Raw genomic sequence first — 19,439 nt, forward strand, 5'->3', positions numbered from 1 at the left:
CTAAAAGTAAAGGAAAAGTAGAATCGGTAAGTGGTAAGTTCGCGCTAAACCCGTCAATCAAAGAGAGCAAAAATGAAAAAAAGAAAAGGAAAGTTTAAAACTGTTTTTTCGTTCCACATTCGCTTTCAGCAAACTGGTAGACTGGTTCAGCGAGGAATGCAGCAGGGCGGCACACATAAAAGAAGCAGAGCACGCAGAGAGCGGTCGCCTATGCGCCGTCGCTAGGGGCAGCGGAGTGGGATTGGCGGTGTGGGTGAAAGGGGTTCGTGAGAGGAAAACGGAAGAGTACTACAACCCCCTGGCAACCGTCAGCCTAGAGAAGAAGAAAAAAAGAAGAGAGAGAGAGGGGGGGAGAGAGATAGAAAGCGCGTCGCGCGGGGCGCACTACAAACGGCGGCGGGACGGACGACCAGTGGACGCGCGCCGTGCTGCAGTTTGGCCGCAGCGACGCTGGGGCTCGGGTGCGGTGCGGTGTGGTCAACGCGCCGCCAGTGTTGAGGGCGCACCGCAGGAATGCCTCCTGCTGACGGCCGCGCGACTCGTGAACGTGGTGACGACGTGCCACTCGGTGGTGACGCAGTGCCCACGACGACGACGGCGGCATCGTTGTCGTAGCAGTGGGTTTGTAAAGGAAAGAGAGCTGTCGCTGGGGTCGCATCTCAGCGATGCCGCGCAAGATCAACTTCAGCGTGGTCCAAGTTAGCGCCGAGGACGAGAACTTCCCCGCCTCTGAACTGAACCTGCACGGACCGACCGTCAAGGGATGGCTCTCCAAAAAGTGAGAACAACGTCAATTCCAACGACTCGACTGTTTCTTCTTCGAGGATTGGTCGAGCACGTCGCGTCGTTTCGCTGGCTGAGCTCGTTAGAGTGACTAATTCAGAAAAAAAAAACACCACCGCGAATAAAGTAGCTAGAAAGTTTAGGCGCCTTGTACGCAGATGTACGTAGCAGCGTAAACAAGGCGCACTTTTGATTTATTGGCTGCTCACGTTCAAAAATTGGCAAAGACGTGCGCTTGCTTCTTCACATGCATTTATTACGCATATGCCACGGTTTCCAGACGTCAGCCAACACCACGTTTTCGTGTTATTGCTTTACTGCAAGGTTTATGTTATACCAAAAAGCAATCATTCCGAAACATTACCCAGAACCTGCTGAAAGTGTTTTGTACGATTAACTGGTATAGCTTGAGAGAATGTGCTTCATTGTAAAGAAAGGCACGCAGAGTACCTGCGTAAGTGCTTGGACAGTGCATTGTGTATCTCCTCAGTTTGCTTTTCGGTTGCGTGACGAGACAGACCGTTATGGCTTCTTATGCTCCGTGCCGCGTTCCATCGACTTCTAGTAAACCGTTCGTATACTCGCTCAGACGTGTAACGACTTCGTCGAGCCTGCTTTGCGAACACGTGGACGTGCAGCCACGCTGTTTGCAAAGACGACATTGCGAGCGCAGTGTTCCTTGATGCTTTAGGCAGCAAACCCATGGAACGTATTTGTGACGTATTTTCTACATAGCGTCGTTTCGCGCCGCGCCGTGTGTACGCCGTAATGAATTGGTTTAAATAAATACACAGAACACAGGTAGATATATTGACTCACTGGGTTACCGAAAGAAACTCTCTTTATTTAATTAGTCTTATCTGCATCGACGGAGGACCCGTATGCTTCCTGTACTCAAAACTTCTGCAGATAGAAAGGAACACTCGCCCTTATCTCCAGATAATCGACACGTCTTGCGCGGTACAGGAGCTTCACTAGAAGGCCCAACGATCGCTCCTGTCACGAGCTTTTGGTGCGTACTGTGTACAGTCGGCCACGAAAGCTTACAGGACACATGATTTACGAAAAAAAAAAAGAAAACTGAACTACCGCGATGTCTGGACACATAGCCTCGAATTCGCAGTTCTTATGCAGCCTTTGCGACCAACATCGTGATTTATTAAATTAGAAGCGCCATGCCATAACAGTGGAAAAATTTGCATTTGTTGAAGAGCAAGTGCCCCGTAATTACTTATGGTCTACTGTAGATTACGAAAGATTCGAGATCGAATAGCCAAGCCGAATAAGAGAACAAATACAGTCGAGTCCCGAGACAGCCGTGCCAGTGACGTAAAATAATGCATATAAGTCGCCACGGCCTTCAAGCGGCGCCGGCGAACACCTCCGAGCCTAAACGTGTGTGTACATACCGCATCAAGCGAAGCTAGAAGCACTGGCGCGTTTCCGAATAGTAGAGTTTGCTTCTCCCCATTGCACTTTTACCGAGCCACTGACGGCTTCGATCAGCGTTGAAATGATGACGAGATGCCAAGTGCTCACAATAGCATTTCAGAGTTGCGTGTGGTTGTGATGATGATAAAAATGACGATGATGATGATGAGCCTCAAACATTTTACGTGCATGTTATGTAGAATGTGCCAAGGATCGGCCGGTCAGAAGAAGGTAAATAAAACGGATCAGAGATTCAGAGAAAAAAAACACCGAAAAGTTAGCATGTAGAGCGAAAAAGTGGAAACGAAATAAGCGTGCGTAACTGAGCGATCAGAGTACAAGAACCGAGTATCTTACGTTTAGAGAGTCTGTTTCAATGTATAAGGTATATTAGTTTGTGTATTCAATAAAGAAGTAATAGAGATTTTTAAAAAAGAATAGCTGCATTCAACCGTTTACATCATTAAATTATAATATTAAGATAATTAAAGTACCTTATGGAGTTTAAAGACCTGAATATGCATAGTCGACTATGACGCACGCAGTAGTCTGAGTACCCGGGGCTTTTTAACGTGCACGGCACACGGACCTGTCTTAATACCGTCTATAATACGGCTGGCGTGACTAGAAATCGAACCCGCGACCTCGTATTACGCAGCAAAACGCCATAGTGGATGAGACACCGCACCCCCCCCCCCCCCCCACCACCACCACCACCAACAACAAAAGAAAACAAGTAACATGGTTGGCGCACGGTATGTCATTATGGAAACCGCATCATCATCCACCTCATACAATTCTAGTCTCACGTGACATTCTATCTGTAGGCACAGCTCCTGGTTTCAGTGAGCTATACAAACTGCCGCAAAGAGCTCGGTGAACTAGAAAGAAGGGCGTGAACATGAGTGAGCTGGTGACCGCTTTTGCAAGTTTACTATGTCGTATAGAAAAAGGTGGCTTAATAGTGATACCTTAAAAAAAAGACAAGAAAAGGAGGTTGTTGTAGTACCAGCTTGCGCTACATGTGGATGTTGCGTGTTCGAACCAAGTAGGGACAGCGTTGTTTTTCCATTCGCTTGCGTTTTATGCAGTGTGAATTTCCATTATTTTTCTTAATCGGGAGTGATTGTTGAGAGCTCTTATATTGGCTTACACTGAAAAAGGGCATTTCATTGCTATTTTAGCTATCAGAGAACTTCCTTTCATTTACTGGATAGACGGGAATAATAGCCGCGCGCTTATAAAAGTAGCACTTTCAACTGTGAAAAAGAAAGTTATTAAACAACATTTAGTTCTTAAGAGCGAATAAGCAGCACCCTCAACTTTAAAAGGTCAATGAAACCACCTTTCGGAAGAGAAAGCAACAAGGCGAACTTATTGTTTTGCTGTTTCATAACTTCTGAGGAACGGAGAAGTAGACTAAATCAATACACAGTTGGGGAATTGAAAGTACCTCTTACCCCTTTATTAAAGTAAGCTATTCAGCGATTTGTTACGAGCACGAAAAACAAGGGAATACGAAAAAGTTTACAGGGACCGATTACTCACAATAGTCCACTGTTGCAGAAAATGATCATCAATTCATCCAAGATATGCTAAAAAGAGACGCGAAGAAGCATTGGTCAGTCGTATAATAGAAGTCTGCTAATCGAATCAAATTCACTTTTTCTTGGGTTAACGGATGAAGCACTTTATACATTCCGGACTACTTCGTCGAATGTGAAGCTCCTCAAGCAGTTCGCTCACCTTTCCTCCCTCTTATATACGCCTGATTGTTGAGCTCGTCCACCCACCTCCCCTCTCTGCCCCCTATCTATAAAACAGCTTTGCGGCGCCCAACCATAAACAAAATCGCATATTGCTGAACTTTTTATTCATCTTGAGTGTTAATCGTATCAGTATGTAAGCCTCAATGTGCTAGTGTCATACTGCGAAAGAGGAAAGAGAAAAGGACGGCAAAAAGAGAGAGAGAAAGCAAGAAGAGCTTCGCGCTTTTTTCGCGCTAAATTGTTGTCAAATTGTTGCGCAACATGGACAGACAGACAGACGAACGAACGAACGAACGAACGAACAGGTGCAGCTGATGCACAAGTGATTGCGGTGAAACCGACTTTAACACGCCGTGGTGGCGCAGTGACTATCGCGTTGCGCTGCAGAGCCCGAGGCCGCCGGATCCGACTCCGCTCGGCGGCCACATTTCGATGGGAGCGAAATGCAAAAAAAAAGAAAAAATAGAAAAGAAACGTCCGTGTACCCTGCATTGGGTAGACATTAAGGAACCTCATATGTCCGAAATTAATCCGGAGTCCTCCACGATAGCGTGCCTCATAATCATATCGCAGTTTTAGCACGTAAAACCCCCAGAACTTAATTTTTTAAATCGGCTTTAACTTTTAAGAGCGTGAAGTGAAGAATAAGCACATGTGCAGTAATGTTATTCTTAGGAAACAGCTAGTGTTCCCTTGCCCTCGTTTATTCTCGCTTTTGAGAGGGTTGCAGTTTTATCTGTTAATAACTTCATGATATTGCTGGACTTTTATTTTTGTTCGACTTTTGTTTCTTACAATGATCAACTTAACATTTACCGTAATGACACCTGCATTGGTTCATGTGTCGTGCCAGTTTTATGTAAAATGTTTTTATCTGCTATTGACATAGACATGGCCCAGGCTTTTGACGATAGAAAGGTGGTTGAAGTTTTAGATATCTTGACGAATTTTTAGTGATTTTGAAAGTTAAGCCTCCTGTGACGCCCACTAATACACTGAATGACTCTTTATAGGGCTATTTGGACAGCATAACAAACAGATTTTCTGTAAGCGTGAGCTTCTTAGCTATGATAACTTGCATTTTTTAGGGTAAAGACTACCATTCTCTGGGCGACACATCTGCTGGGCGTTCTGTCCGCGGTTGCGCGAGGAGCTTTTGCCGTCTGACTCGACGCACAATAAAGTTGTTAAGAGGGCAATATCGTCCACGTGTCTTGGGGCGATGTTGGTAAGGTTTTGGTTTCACAATATGCAGGAAAATTTTAATCATCAGGTCACACGGCTACGATTTGATGACGACATTAGCCCTAGTTGCCTAGTTGTTTTCGTTTGTTCGTTTTCGGACCTGGCAATCCCCTGGCGGCGGAGAAATCGCGACGGGCGCCATCGTTCCAAAAGCTTGCCGAGCCGAGTAACGCAAACTATGTCGCGCGCGATTGAAAGAGGCCCATGAGTCCTATGTGCCCGCCCCGACACTCTACTGCTTCTTTTCACCCTCAGATGTACCTCTCATCCGACAATCTCTGACCTTCGTTCTCCGTAATGACGCAATCATCCATATAATTTCTCGCACATCAGGCCACCCTTCAGTCAGGTCTGCGGGGCTGCATGTCACCGCGATACACACTTGCTGGAAATTTCTCCGCACACTTACCTTGTCCCATACTAGCGTGCGCGCACAACAATCGCCCTTCTGTTCTTTACACTACTGCCTAACCAGAAGACCTGCGCTGCCCCTGACCTTTAAATACAAATGATATAATGGAATGATATAATGTCCGTGCACAATGGTATAACGTTTACACAAAACAGAGATGAAATGAAAAAAAGAATGAAAAAAGCGCAGGGACAGGACTTAAAACTGCTAGAAAAGCAGCTTGACAGGATTCCTGCCCCAGTTCTTCTGGCCCAGTGTCAGAAAACAGTGAGAAATATACTTACACATATCAATTTAAAAAATAGAGAGATAAATTGCATGTGGAAACATACAGGATACGTGCAAAAACATATGCGCACAATTTCCATTTGCGTTTGCCTTTTGCTATGTCTTAATGAGGGTTGAAGAGAAGGACGAACAACACTTGAGCACTTATTTATTATACTATTACCACGCACTGCAAGGCTTACAAACGAACGAACGAACGAACGAACGAACAAACAAACAAACAAACAAACAAACCGAAAACTGGTGCAATAACGAAGCTGCGGAATAAAAAAAGAAAGGGTCACCTAATTGCCGACGCTAAAGAAGACAAGGTCGACGTGTATGATGGCACAAATTATTCTATGATAGCATGTGGATTAAATGTCACTATTCTGTCTCTTGTTGCCTCTTTTCTACGTTCAATATTAACTAATTTCGTATTTTATTTGTGACGTATTTCACGCGCAATCACGTCCACCTTATCTTTAGCGTAGGCACTTGGTTGACTTTGTCTTTTCTGACCAAGTGGCCTGGTGTGCTTATACCAGAGAAAGTGCAGTCTATGGTGCGATGTGGATAATTTTAGAATATGTTGGCGCTAATTAAGCTCGTACCGCTAGTTTTGTCCACTCTACGACTAATTCTCACTTAGTCTGGGCACTAGCGAAGCTGCTTTCCAGACACCGTTGCTTCGCCCGAGCTATGCTTAGACCAAGCGAACTCGCATCATCTTCCAAAAGTGTGCCGCATGGCGGCTTTGCCTCAGCGTGTGAGCATCTACGGCGGTGCACCCTTTACAGGAGTATAGTGCAATTGGTGAATTTTGGGTCATATTGGCGCTAATTAAGGTCATTCCGTTAATTTTACCTACTTTGCGACAGATTATCGCCTTTTGTGGTAACTGACGAAGCCACCTTCCAGGCACTATTGCTGCGTGCGATCGCTGCTCAAGTCAAGCGAATTCGCTCCATTTACCAGAAGTGGCGTACGGTGGTTTTACCTCAGCATGTCTATTATATCTACGGCGGTTCACTCTATACAATATTATAGTCCAATGTGGTTAATTTATTACTACATATATACTACTTACACCCGCACCTGTAATTTTACATACTTTACGGCTAACTTGTGCTTCAGGTCTCGTTGAAGTTTACATTTGATGCCATTTGCCACTCGCTATGACGCTCCGAAGGCGCGGAAAGGCCGTCTCTTCTTTTTTTTTTGCTTTAAGTGGTTGCAAGATACCCAGCTCCCAGATACGCCGAACCCATGTGAAGTCAGCTAAAAGGACCTTGTCTTCACAGAGCATGTGTGGTAATGATAAGTCCTCTGCATAGAGAAGGAAACATTGGTGATTGGTACAGCTGTTCTGCCCACTGCACTGCTCTAATGCGAGATATATTTGCTTGAAAATCTGGACGGTTATACCTCGTAATGCATGGCGTGCGCAGGCCAGCTTTTTTTCGACTTGTTAATTGTGCAATAAAACGGCCAGTTCAGCGCCTTTTCCTGTGTGTATTCTTTTTTCAATGTGTGATGCCGAACTTCGTGCGCTGTCTTCTAAGTATACAATCTGTGTTCCCAAAACCATGCTTTGTCTGCCTCCCACAGATATTCAACATACCCACAAGAGATTGTTATACAGATGGAGACCAAATGCCGCATTTGTCGCATCCAGATCCTTTCCCATCAGTACTGCATAGGTAAGCTCATTGTCATGATTTAGCGTGCTACGACGAATAACATCAATCCCAGCATTATTTCTATGACCTAGTTAAAGCACATAAACTTCATGTCGGCTTTTTAATACTAAGATGTCACCAGGGTTGTCAGAAGCAGGCGCAGGAGAGGATGATGACGAAATCATTTCGGCAACTTGATTTATATTTTGGGCGATATGCGCATTTCAGGCATGTAAATGCATGCAGCGTACGTTATGATAACAAAAACGACGCAACATAACGGCACAAGGAAGAAGTACAGTGTCTGTTTCCTTTCTTTGTCTCTTTAGATTGCGCTGTTAGTGCTCTAACTACTATGAACCAAGTAGCCCACAAGCAAAGTCACGTTATTAGATTTTAAAAATGGGAAAACCGAAGCGCTAAGAACGATCAGATGGAAAGAGATAAAGATGAATCAGAGAGAAAACACGACCTTTATTATTGTGGGGCCCGTATTAAAAAAAAGAAGTTCTTACGCAAGAACTGTTTCTAAGAGTAGATGCTAGCCAATCGCACGATTTTGGACATACAGCAGGGTGGCTAACCAGTGGTCAACATCACTTACGAACGAAAATATTAATGAATGATGATCTAGATTTCATTCCTTTGGAATAGAAACTAAGCATTAAATGTATCGGTGGTTTCGCGGGAACTTCTCTGGTACAGTGTTGTCATGGTTGAACGGAAAATGGAAAGCAAGAAAATGAAAGCGATATTAAAAAACACAGAGCTATTCTTAGAACAATTACTGGCCTGTCCCACCGAGTAGTTCGTTTCTTGTGCTCTCGATGTACAACCGTATAACCATCAACGCAAACTTGACTGCGTGCTTTTGCATTTAATTTTGTGCCGTTACAACCTCCGCTACATTGATTCGCGGTTTTTGTTGCTCACCAGTGCACCTCCGTGTGTGACGCGCTTAACTCGTTTCCGCCGCTTTTCCGCTGATGCCCAACTCAGAGTTAAATGTTGGTGGAGGTTGTCGCAATGAGCATGCACGATGCATATTTTCTTGCAGCGGGATTGCCATTTTCATCTTGAAAGGAAAAGCTTAAAAAAACAACAGGGATAGCTGAAGACAAGCTTGTTTGGTTTCTGACTCGTCTTGTCGCGTTGTTAACGCACCTGCACCAGGTCGCCGTAGCGTCACATAATGCATGACAGCGCTTGATTGGGAGGCAAGAAAGTTGTGCGTATCGATAAAGACCGCACTCACAAGTGAGCAGAGAGCTTGCCTGGAAATTTTCGAAAAAGTTACTTGCGCAGAAATGGCCCAAATCTGCGAAGGTACCCTGAACTTTCTTACGTCACAACGACGTACACAGGCGTTAAGGATTATGGGAGAAATCCAACGAGGGAAAAACTGGCCTTAATTTTCTCCAGTTACAATCGACCTTATCCCGTCTAATGAGTGAGAACAGAGCTTATAAGGAATAATTTACCGGTGCACGTTGATTTGGTGTTGCTTTTCGGTGTCCCTTTAAGAGAGTATACGACGCCGATGCAGTTCGTGCGCTGAACTGGCTGTTCTCGTTTGGCGCGCCTTATTTACAGCCACCACAATCGACATCTACGTGGGCAACGTCCCCAAAGGTCTCGACGTGGCTCTCTACAACGCCCGGTGGACTCATTTAGGGTGAGTGCACCGCACGCCACGCTCCAGCACGCCGACGGCGGCCGGAGCCCGTTCCTTGGCGGTGCATTGCCGCTCGACCCTTCCCGTAAGCCGACTAACGTCCGGCTACAAAACGTGCTGTCCGCGCACGTGATTCATTACTTACCTTCCTGCACAGGCCGCTGGCGGGCGCTTAAGCGGGCTCTCTCTCCCTCTCCTCCCCGTTATTGTTTTATTCGTTCCTGTGGTTACGCGAACCATTTTCAGAGACCGCAACGAAGTGCGCCCCCTTATCCAGCTAAGCCTTATTACCCACGCCAGCGTAACCACGACTTGTGCAGTGCTTCAGTCGTGAATAGTGGATGCGTGGTGGTGTTCGCGTGTACGGCTATGTTTTAAAAGACAGGCAGAGCGGCCATATGTAAGCGATTCGTTCGTTGTTGGCGTCCGCGGGGCGCGGGTCATCACGTGACGCGAAGCAAAGTATCCACTGGGGGTCTCGTGATTGTAGTTATTTATAAGTCGTCGAGGTTAACAACGAAAGAGAACGTACGTCACGCGCCACGTGAAAGATTTTATACGCGGGTCGTAAATGCAGGGCTCTGTAAGTTGTTTTCACACGCTTCGTTTATAGGCAGTCCCGCGTAGCCTGCTTTGTGAAGCATTTAGACGCAGTCGTGCAGCTTGACATCTCCAGTCTCAGAGCAATCTCGGTTGAAAGCCGATTCCGTAGTTTTTTTTATTATTTATTAACATGAATACAATTATCAGGACACTTCACGCACTTTCAGTTATCTATGTCCATGCCTGCCTCTAATCGTTTTCGCGCCCATTGATCTAAGATTCCCACTAGCTTGGGCGATGAATTATATGCTCGTGGTAGTTCCGTTGTCGTCAGTCCAGCTTCGTCATCCGACTCTCGTCACGCCATTGTCGTCATACAGTCGTCACACTATCGTCATCATTTCAGAGAGGTCATCTCACTATCGTCGTCGTCATATTGCCGTTATTCCTTCTTTGCCATTCCATCGTAATCAAGTTGTCATTATTCGAACGTGTTTATTCCACAACCCATTAAAAAACACGGAAGAAAGGAAGACCACACATTGCTGAACTACCAACTCAAGACGTCACCAAATACCAAAGCAATGCGCGACTGATTGCGGGATCGAACCTTTATCTTCCAGCACAGCAGCCCAATGCTAAAACCTTAAGGCCACGAGGGTTAGAGCATGATTACTTCACTCGCACCAAAGTCGTTGTTTAAAACGTCTGGCGCATGTGTCACGTGCCAAACTAGCGCTTTGTGATGCTGTCTTAGAATGCGCTGCCTCCGTGATCGTATATTTTTTTCACACATATACCCACAAAGTGGGTGAGGTTCATCCATAACGCGGTAGAAAAAAACTAAAAAATAAAAAGAAACTCAAATGCTTGTGTCAACCATCCTTCTGTCATGCTATTTAACAAGGAATACTCCTTTATTGGTGGTCGGTACACGGGCATGTTCGACTTTACCTTTCACGTTTCTTTACGATTAAGTATCGATATATCGTTTTTATTTGTTGCCCCTTGTTTGCTCCAGATGCACAATCACCTTAATGTGTGTTTATGTGAAACTTGCTAGGTAAATGTTTTAATTGCAAGTAAACACTTTGTCCTGTCGTTCCTACGTCTTGCGTCTTCTCGTTGCGCTTTAAAAAGTTCTGAAGGTGAATGTCAACCGACTAGCCTGCTTATCCATTTTGTTTGCAAGTATGTATCACTTGGATGTGTTTCCATGCGGTGGCTCTGACATCGGTGTCGAATGGAGCGCCGTCGGACTGGTTCTTCTAGCTTGGCTGCAATGGTCCTTCACAGGAAGCAGTTTTTTGTGGGGCCTGATGAAGCAGAAGTAGTTTCTTCGCATCAACTTACAGGTGCTGAGAAAGCCCAAACACACAATGCTGGTGTGAGGGAACACAGGTGAGCTTATTAGAACTTTCGTACGAAACTACTAATGCGTTGTGGAGCTAGGCTTGTCTGATGTGCATATGAGGTAAGGGTGTGCGCACAAGAGAGAGACAGAGACAAAGACGCTGTTTGATGGATCCTGGAGCGGGTTGCCTTGCGGCATGGGTAGCATACTACTCCAAAGGTCGTTTGAGGTATGTGCCTGAGGTAGAGTGACACGGAAGGGCAAGTCACTTGGTGCAGTATAATAATGCAATTGGCATTATTTGGGAACTTAACCCAGTTTCCGGTATGTCTCTTTGTTTGTATGCGCCAAACATCTTTCCCAGCAACTCGGGTCAGTGAATAGTCCATGGTGTAACTGGTAGAGTATCAGACTGCTCTGCCAAGGGAACCGTGTTTGAAACTAATCGTTGGACCACCTTGGGTCACTGCGTTTGTGTAACTGGGCATGTGCCACATTTCGTGGAACCTTTTGGCACCAACCTGGATCAACAGGTAAGTGCCACTCTTCAAGAAAAAAAAATGTCCGGTGCTGAACGGAATCGAAAGCGCCATATATAAATTAAGACAATGTCGTCTGAATATGCATTCAAACACTCGCCACGCGCGGCCTTCGTGGCAGCACCGCTAGATGGCGCGGCGTGCTTGCAGGGATGAGGGAGAGAGGTGTTCGGCTACATACACGGAGGCCTCACGCAGGACACGCTTCCACGGTGCTAGTACGATGTGTCGCCACATAGCTGCAATGCTAATCGCATGAACATCGACATGCACCGTGAGGTGGGCTCTGCGGGATTTGTTTTTTCTTTTTTAGTAGTAGATATCATGCTGACGCGCAACACTGACTATTACTTACACTTTTTTTTTTGTTATTGCTGGTATAAGCTGCGAATTGGCGCTAGTGTCTGCGAAAGCTGCAAATATGGCGGTTCAGACAGCTTGGCAATTGTGGATAGTACACGGATTGGCCAAAACTCGTCCCCTCTGGCTTAAAATGACTTTGTGTCTTTGGGAAATTATGATTCTTCAAAAAATAATTACGTTATAAGTGTAGTAATTCGCAATAATTGTGCATTTTCACAGAAACGTATTGCTTTTATGCGTTTAGGAGAGTATGATTTCTGGGAAATTTATTCCGATAAAGCACAACAAATAACGTCGCAAGAATCTCTGAAGCCACAAGCGCAGATACGTGACTAATTCTTGCATCAGCTCTTATTTCCATGGTAGCTTAACGATCACAATGCCGGATTTCCCTCTAGTAATTTTTGAAGAGAACTCGGCTATGAAGCCATGTTTCATTGATCTATGTGACTGATGCATGGTGCCATAGAGTTTCTCATTACATTAGCTAGAGGGAAATCTGGCGCTGCTGCGCTGTGGTATGCATGGGAATGCCGGTATATTGTGGATTCGGATTGGCATCGTTCTCGTAGAGACAGGACACCTTGAAGACGCGCTTGGCAAGTACCGTTCCGTTTGTCACAATGATTCATTTTCTACTAGAACAGCACGTGAAAAGCTGTTTTAGCTTTATTATTACGCGAAAACATGTTTTGTTTAACTATGAGAACTTGTTATTGTGTGTACGACTACATGTTACGTAAAAAGTATCAGCGGGCCGCTAAAGTTGGAGGACAGACGACAAGGTTCGCGCTCGCTTTGAAACAGTTGGTCGTCTGTTCTTGCTTTTCTTCGCTTGGTCATGCATCGTGGGTGAGTAAAGATGTAATATGCGTGAATGGAAACATTTTATGAAGATTTTAATTTGAGAACGCGTTATTTGCGTAGCCATATCCACGTTATAGACGAAGCCTCCTACAACACAAGCCAACACGAGCCTCGCAGACACATATACCGTCATTCCCATGACGGCACGGTGCCCCCTTAAGAAACTCCCATAGACGGTGGCGCCAGATTACCCTCTAGGTGTTATAGTGAGAAACTCTATGCATGGTGCACGGGAACGTTTTTGCGTTCCGTACCTATCGGGGTTCGCCTGCCATGTCCGGGAATCGCATCGACGTTTCCGTTCTCGGAAGGAAATAACGTATGTATGCCATATATAGCAGACTACCGGATTAAAAAAAAATGCTAAGTGATGTCGCCGGAAAAAGTAAGACTATAAAAGAGGAGAAAGGCAAAGGATGCGGTTCTCTCGCGCAGACCGATATGGTGCTGCTGCGTCTGTTCTCTGCAAACTGTCCTGCGAGAGATATAGTGAGCCTTTCGATGTTCAGCAGCACGCTATCTCTCATTGCCGCTGCTTTTGCAACAAGGTTGAATGTTTCAGCAATACCGTGAAGAGACCTGGGTCGTATTCAAACAATTGTTCTTACGCTAGAATTATTCGTAAGAGCGAACCCTAGCCAATCCTAATGCTGGACATAATATTAGCGAATGCTGCCGGTCAATGGAAAAGATCACTTACGAACGAAAATCTTTGTAAATTAGTCCTCTGGGTCTGAATTCACAAAGCTTCTCGTTCGTAAGTGTTGTTTGTTATTGGCCGGCCGCCTTCACTTATGATGTGCTCAGTGTCATGATTGGCTGCAATCAGATCTTACCAACACTTCTAGGGTAAGGACAACTTTGTAACTACGTGACTTGATACTGGGCAGTAATAATGTTAAAAAAACTTTACTATAGTTGTTCTCTTTTTTGAGAGAAATAGAATAGGGAGAAATGAATTCCTAGGTTATAACGGCCATGATTTATTTGCTTCTACAAAGTTTTGACGTAAAACTAACTGTCTCACAATGTTCCGGCACTTAGCAGCTTGCCAGCATAATTCAGACGCCACGTGCTTGGATTACTCGCCGTGGTTGCTTAGTGGCTACGGTGTTGAGCTGCTAAGCACAAGGTCGCGGGATCGAATCCCGGCAACGGCGGCCGCATTTCGATGGGAGCGAAAACACCCGTGTTCTTAGATTTAGGTTCACGTAAAAGAACCCCAGGTGGTCAAAATTTCCGGAGTCCCCTACTACGGTGTGCCCCATAATCAGATCATGGTTTCGGCAGGCAAAACCCCCATAATTTTTTTTTTTTTTTTGCTACGTGCTTGAACTTGGCGCGTGACATGTTGTGTAGTGAAACTAATGCTGTTCATAACAGTGCTTAGCGCGTACCGGATTTTACTTTAGTGTACAAAAACATCCTGCTATATAGCAATAGAGACAGTGATTATTTATAGAAAGCGAGATAGATCGGGCTCAGCTTGTGCGCTCTATAGCCTGGTACTGCGCACTACGGAGCTACGGAATATGGAAGAAAGATAGATGGCTGGAAGAACGATGGGTGATGATCAAGAGAAGCAGTCGCATTTGTTTAAAGCTCCGACTTCAATCCGCAGTCGTGCTTAAATTGCGTGACATGACCCGTACTGTCATTAATACCGTTAATTCGGGGCCGAGGGCTAAAAAATTTAAATCCTCCGAGAATAGTCTGACGCTCATGCATGCCTGCGAAGAGGCGATCGTCTGCCCAGTGAATGCGGTGCAGACATTTTTGTTAAGCGGGACGAAACGATATGCCCTTTTAACAGTCACATTGCGCTACGAGTTGAGCCAAGGTGTGAAGATGTGCCAATGACGCCACGGTGTGTAGTTGGTTATTTAAATAAGTAAGTAAATAAATAAATAAATAAATAAATAAATAAATAAATAAATAAATACCACGCCATAACTGTCTGTCTGCTCACACCTGTACGGCGGTCAGGATTCTACGCTATGTGGCTTTACGAGCAGGTTCCAACGATTCGTTATGTCGGAAATATTGTGACGATTATGAGACGAAGGCAGAAATAAAGAAAAATCTATTCACACACACACGCACACACACACACAAGCACACACACACACAAGCACACACACACACACACACACACACACACACACACACACGCACGCTACAAGGAGAAGCTGCAGCCAGCCTCACCGATCATCTTCTGTGCCTTGCTGAGCGTTGTGCGGGAGTGACCTACCACAGTATATTAATGAAAGCGGCAGGACAATGGCACGCACTTCTCACGGGCCTAATGTTTTGTCAGTTAGGACCGAGATGTTTCTCCGCCTCGCGAGGAAGAGTAGCACGCAGACATCAGGCCGAAGATGTCAAAAGCTTCTTTTGGTACGCGGTCATTAATAACAAAAGAACACGCTTTCGTTTAGTTTCACATGTTGCCACGCACGATTAGGCGGGCCAGTGCGCCCCTTCCAACGGTGCACTTCCTGCTCCCGCGAGCGCACCGGCGACGTCGCGTTTCCGGCATCAGGCGAGAGCGCGGTGGTGAACGCCGTGGCACATGTGCAATGAGGTGGCCTTCCGGTGGACCCGCGGCTGGCAGCGCCGGGGGTCGTCGACCTCCGCTCCCCCGTCACTCGAGGGAGGAAGGGAAGGGAAAGAGGCAGGGGAAATAAAGAGAGAATGAGAGAGAGAGCGAAAGCCTAGCCGTGATTTTGCCAGCGTACGCGTTACGTGACCCTGCTGCTCTCGCGCTTGCTCGTCGTGGACGTGATTCTTAATTTCTTTACTTTTATTGTTGGGTTGCGTCGGCGCCTCTCTGCGCTTGCGCTTGGATATCGGGCACTCGTTCGTGTCTGTTCCTTTTCTTGTTATTTTGTTACACGTGGCATGGCTTTTGTCTTTCCCTCGGCACTCCCCAACCCCGCCCCCTTGTCCCCCCCACAGGGGTGGCTGACCTTTGCCTGAAAAAAAACAAAACAAAAGGCACTCGACAAGTAAGTTGGCACTTTTTAGACTATAACCCTTACTACAAGATTTGATGAAACTGTTTACGAAAGATTAAATGGAAAGCTGTTGCCACCAAATTAATTAGTCTGCGCAAAGTGCTGATTAAATGGGTCCGCCCATTTCCTGTCAAATGGCTGAGAATAATAACAAAGAAAATGTCTTCTTGACTGCAGTTGATAATCTTGCTTTACCAAAGTGACCTTATGCACAGAATAATTAATTTTCTTTGTGCTTGCCGTTTCGTTCGTAGTAGTAAACATGACGAGCCGCGAGCATTATTGGAACAAAGCCTATCAACCATCAAATGAAAGCTGCATACTTATCGAGTCTACAAACGTAAAAAAAACAAACAAACAAGAAACTGACATACGGCTCTGCGCTGAAAAAAATTAACGTGCTACGGCGTCTGTTCGTAACTATGATAACTACATACGAGTAACCCGCTAATCCTATTCTACTTCCGCTTTTGTTGCCTAATAGATCCGACATGATATACTCTATCACCATCTTTTGAGGAATAATTATGAGCAGGGGTTAGCGTAACGAGAAAATTATTTTAAGTAGGTCTGCGCTGTTCGTGTATTGTTTCATCTTATCACTTTATCTACACCCACGGACGCCCACACATGCACGCCAGGTCGCCCATTCAGTCAGACATCTTCAGATTTCCGATAGAGATAGCACCATAACTGTGTTTTTCGGAAGGTTTGCCTTGCGGCATAATACGGGTGAGCCACCTCGCTTACTTTCTATTCTGTTCTGCAACACGTCGGTTGCAGTGTAGAGCTGAGCTAGAAAGGACATTGGCACTTTAAATGTAGCTTATTGTTTCAGAAGTGCGTTTGAAAGCACCTGACTGAAGTATTTGCAGATGAGGGCGCAACGACAAACAAAATTGTTGCATCAACTTTTTCTGAAAAATGACCTCACTGGTGTCAGTGGAAAAAAAAAAAGAAGATTTGACCACATGTTGGCGAAGTAATCAGTGTGTTTTCAAGGCGACGACGCTGACAATATGATTTATTTTGTTACTCTAATTATTTAACTTATACCTTACCGATATCATGTGCATTAATTGCAAAGAAAAATGTATTATCGATGTGAATGGCACCAGTATATATTTTTTCTGGAACAGGAATCGAGGAGTTAGTATCACTGCGCAGCGATACAATGCAGTCACTACAGCCATGGTCGAACTCAGATTGCAGGATCTTGCAATCTTGATTGCAGAAAAACTAAAGTAATCATATTCGTACTAAAAGAACAAGTTAGTCCCTCCACACAAAGCAATCGTTCTTAACTGTCGTAATAGTCAAATTGTTGACACCTTTAAGTGTCTTGGAGTTAAATTTCCGCTAATATGTCCCGGTAGACCCATATAAGCGACTTAGTAACACAACGTGCACAGAAGATCGTGTCAAATATCAGCTAACTTTTATATAGCTGACTGTTATATTATTATCTAAATTATTATCAACTGATTGGGGCGCAGGAACATATTCTAATTGCAACGAATTCACTTGATTCAAGAAAAAAATATATATTGGTCACATTTATAATGCACCATATGGGTCATCAAGTGCCGATATTTTTCGAATGTCCCAGATAATTAACATACATAACTTATCTGAATATCGGCAAAGTGTAAAATTTAAACTGTAGACGCAAAAAAAAAAGAAAAAAACGTACGTAATCTGGCAGGTCTAGCGCCCTTACGACAAAATGCCCCACAAGACATGGTGAGCCTTCGGTTTTACGCACACCTCGTCTGAATTCCAGCGAACAGTATGTGTGCTTTACATTTCTTCCGTTTCCCAACAGCTATGATACTAACAAACTCGACATTTTTGATTGTAAGTGTTTCGAGCCACGTGAAATGTATACTTTATCTTCATTACTACATCTTAACAATGTTACCTGAAGATAAAAATTTATATTTTACCTATTACTTTTGTTTGTTGGCGCTATGTCTTGTGGCTTGTGTGCGCTTTGTGATGATTGTGTGCGTTCCGTCACGCGGCTGCCAAAATGCATATAATGAGCGGCCGTCGACTCGTGAAGCTGTTTAAGTGCAGCTTATATAGGCGGTCTAACCATGATTATTTTAGTTTACATGGTGACAAATAAATTCACTTCATTTAATTTCATTATTGTTCTGTCATTTCTTTCTCTTCCCTGTGGAGACGCCGCACCTTTTCATCCAGCTTCTCCCCCCCCCCCCCCCCTCCATTTCATTTCTTTTGTTTCTTTCATGTTGTTACAGGGAAGTCTCCTTGGCGGACAACTTGCACTCGGAGTACAAGTCACGTGAGCTGAAGTCCGTGCTTGTGGACGCCATTGGGGACTTTGTCAAGTTTCTTATCCACGCGAATCACGTGAATAAGTACAACGTCTACAACCAGGTACGTATGCGCAGAAGCTGACAACGGGATAAGACATACTCTCCTGCTAAACAACAGGTCGCAGGTTTGAATCCCGGCCAAGGTGGCCGCATTTTGTTCCGATGGTACTAATATATGTCGTATATCCATGTATCGAGAATTCGGGGCATGTCGGCTAACCCCAGATTAATTAACACTAATTCAGAAACTTCCTCGGTCCATGCAACGGAATGTGTGATTGCCTAGGTGCGTGGTGATATTCACTCGCTATTGCATTCAAGCGTGTTTGCGCGGTAATCAGAGGTTCCTTTAAAGAAAGAACGTGTGGAGAAGAGATTAAGTGTCGTAAAGTGAATCCGAAGACACCATCTTATAAAGATCGTTGTAGCCGAAGCGGCCACCTCCCAGCAAAAAGCGTGCAGCTCGCACAGCAACGTACAAAACAAGCCGTACAAATCCCCTCGACAGTTGTTTTCACCTCACGAGGTTTCCGATGACAAATCAACACAGAGATGAACGTTAAAAACCACCACGTCTATATTTTGCACTCCAGGCGCATTCGTGGTGCGCCGAGTAAAGCCACCGTCGGTCTGTCCCGAGTAAAGTCCAAATGCGAGGAGAACGAGTGGACCGCGCGCTGTGGGTTCGCTGCCACGTGATCCGCCGCGGGTGCAAGGGCGAGCTTGCGAGGACGAGGCGAGAATGCTGGTAGCTTGATGTGCGCAGTCTTGCTGCGAACTAAATGCAGGAGGCAGCGTGCTGAAGACCACCTTTCCCCACGGCCGGTCTAGAGGAGGGGAGGGAGCACGCGTCTCCTTTTCTAGCCCGGCTTTGACTGCGCGACGTATGTTCGATGTCGTCTGCTGCATTTGGCAGGATGAATGGCGATCATACAAGGGTGAGCCTAGAGGTTTGGTGCACGTGCACCTAAATCTAAGTACCATGGGTGTTTTCGCATTTCGCCCCCATCGAAATGCGGCCGCCGTGGCCGAGATTCGATCCCGCGACCTCGTGCTTAGCAGCCCAACACCATAGCCACTAAGCAACCACGGCGGGTGACAATGCCTCTTCAACGTGCGAAATTATAGCCTGGTTACTACTGCATTT

At 45.3% G+C, this 19,439-nt stretch overlaps 1 protein-coding gene across 1 annotated transcript in view; it reads left to right on the forward strand.

Moving 5' to 3' along the window:
* The first annotated feature begins 287 nt into the window (after positions 1-287).
* Positions 288-19,439, forward strand: part of LOC126520736 (centrosomal protein of 104 kDa) — a 52,155-nt gene continuing 33,003 nt past the window's right edge. The window contains exons 1-4 of the mRNA XM_055078355.2: positions 288-778; positions 7,519-7,610; positions 9,183-9,264; positions 18,215-18,353. Coding sequence (XP_054934330.1) covers positions 666-778; positions 7,519-7,610; positions 9,183-9,264; positions 18,215-18,353 — 426 coding nt within the window. The 5' untranslated portion in view covers positions 288-665. The remainder of the gene's footprint in view (positions 779-7,518; positions 7,611-9,182; positions 9,265-18,214; positions 18,354-19,439) is intronic.

The sequence above is a fragment of the Dermacentor andersoni genome, chromosome 3, assembly GCF_023375885.2.
Source record: "Dermacentor andersoni chromosome 3, qqDerAnde1_hic_scaffold, whole genome shotgun sequence".
Taxonomy (NCBI): domain Eukaryota; kingdom Metazoa; phylum Arthropoda; class Arachnida; order Ixodida; family Ixodidae; genus Dermacentor; species Dermacentor andersoni.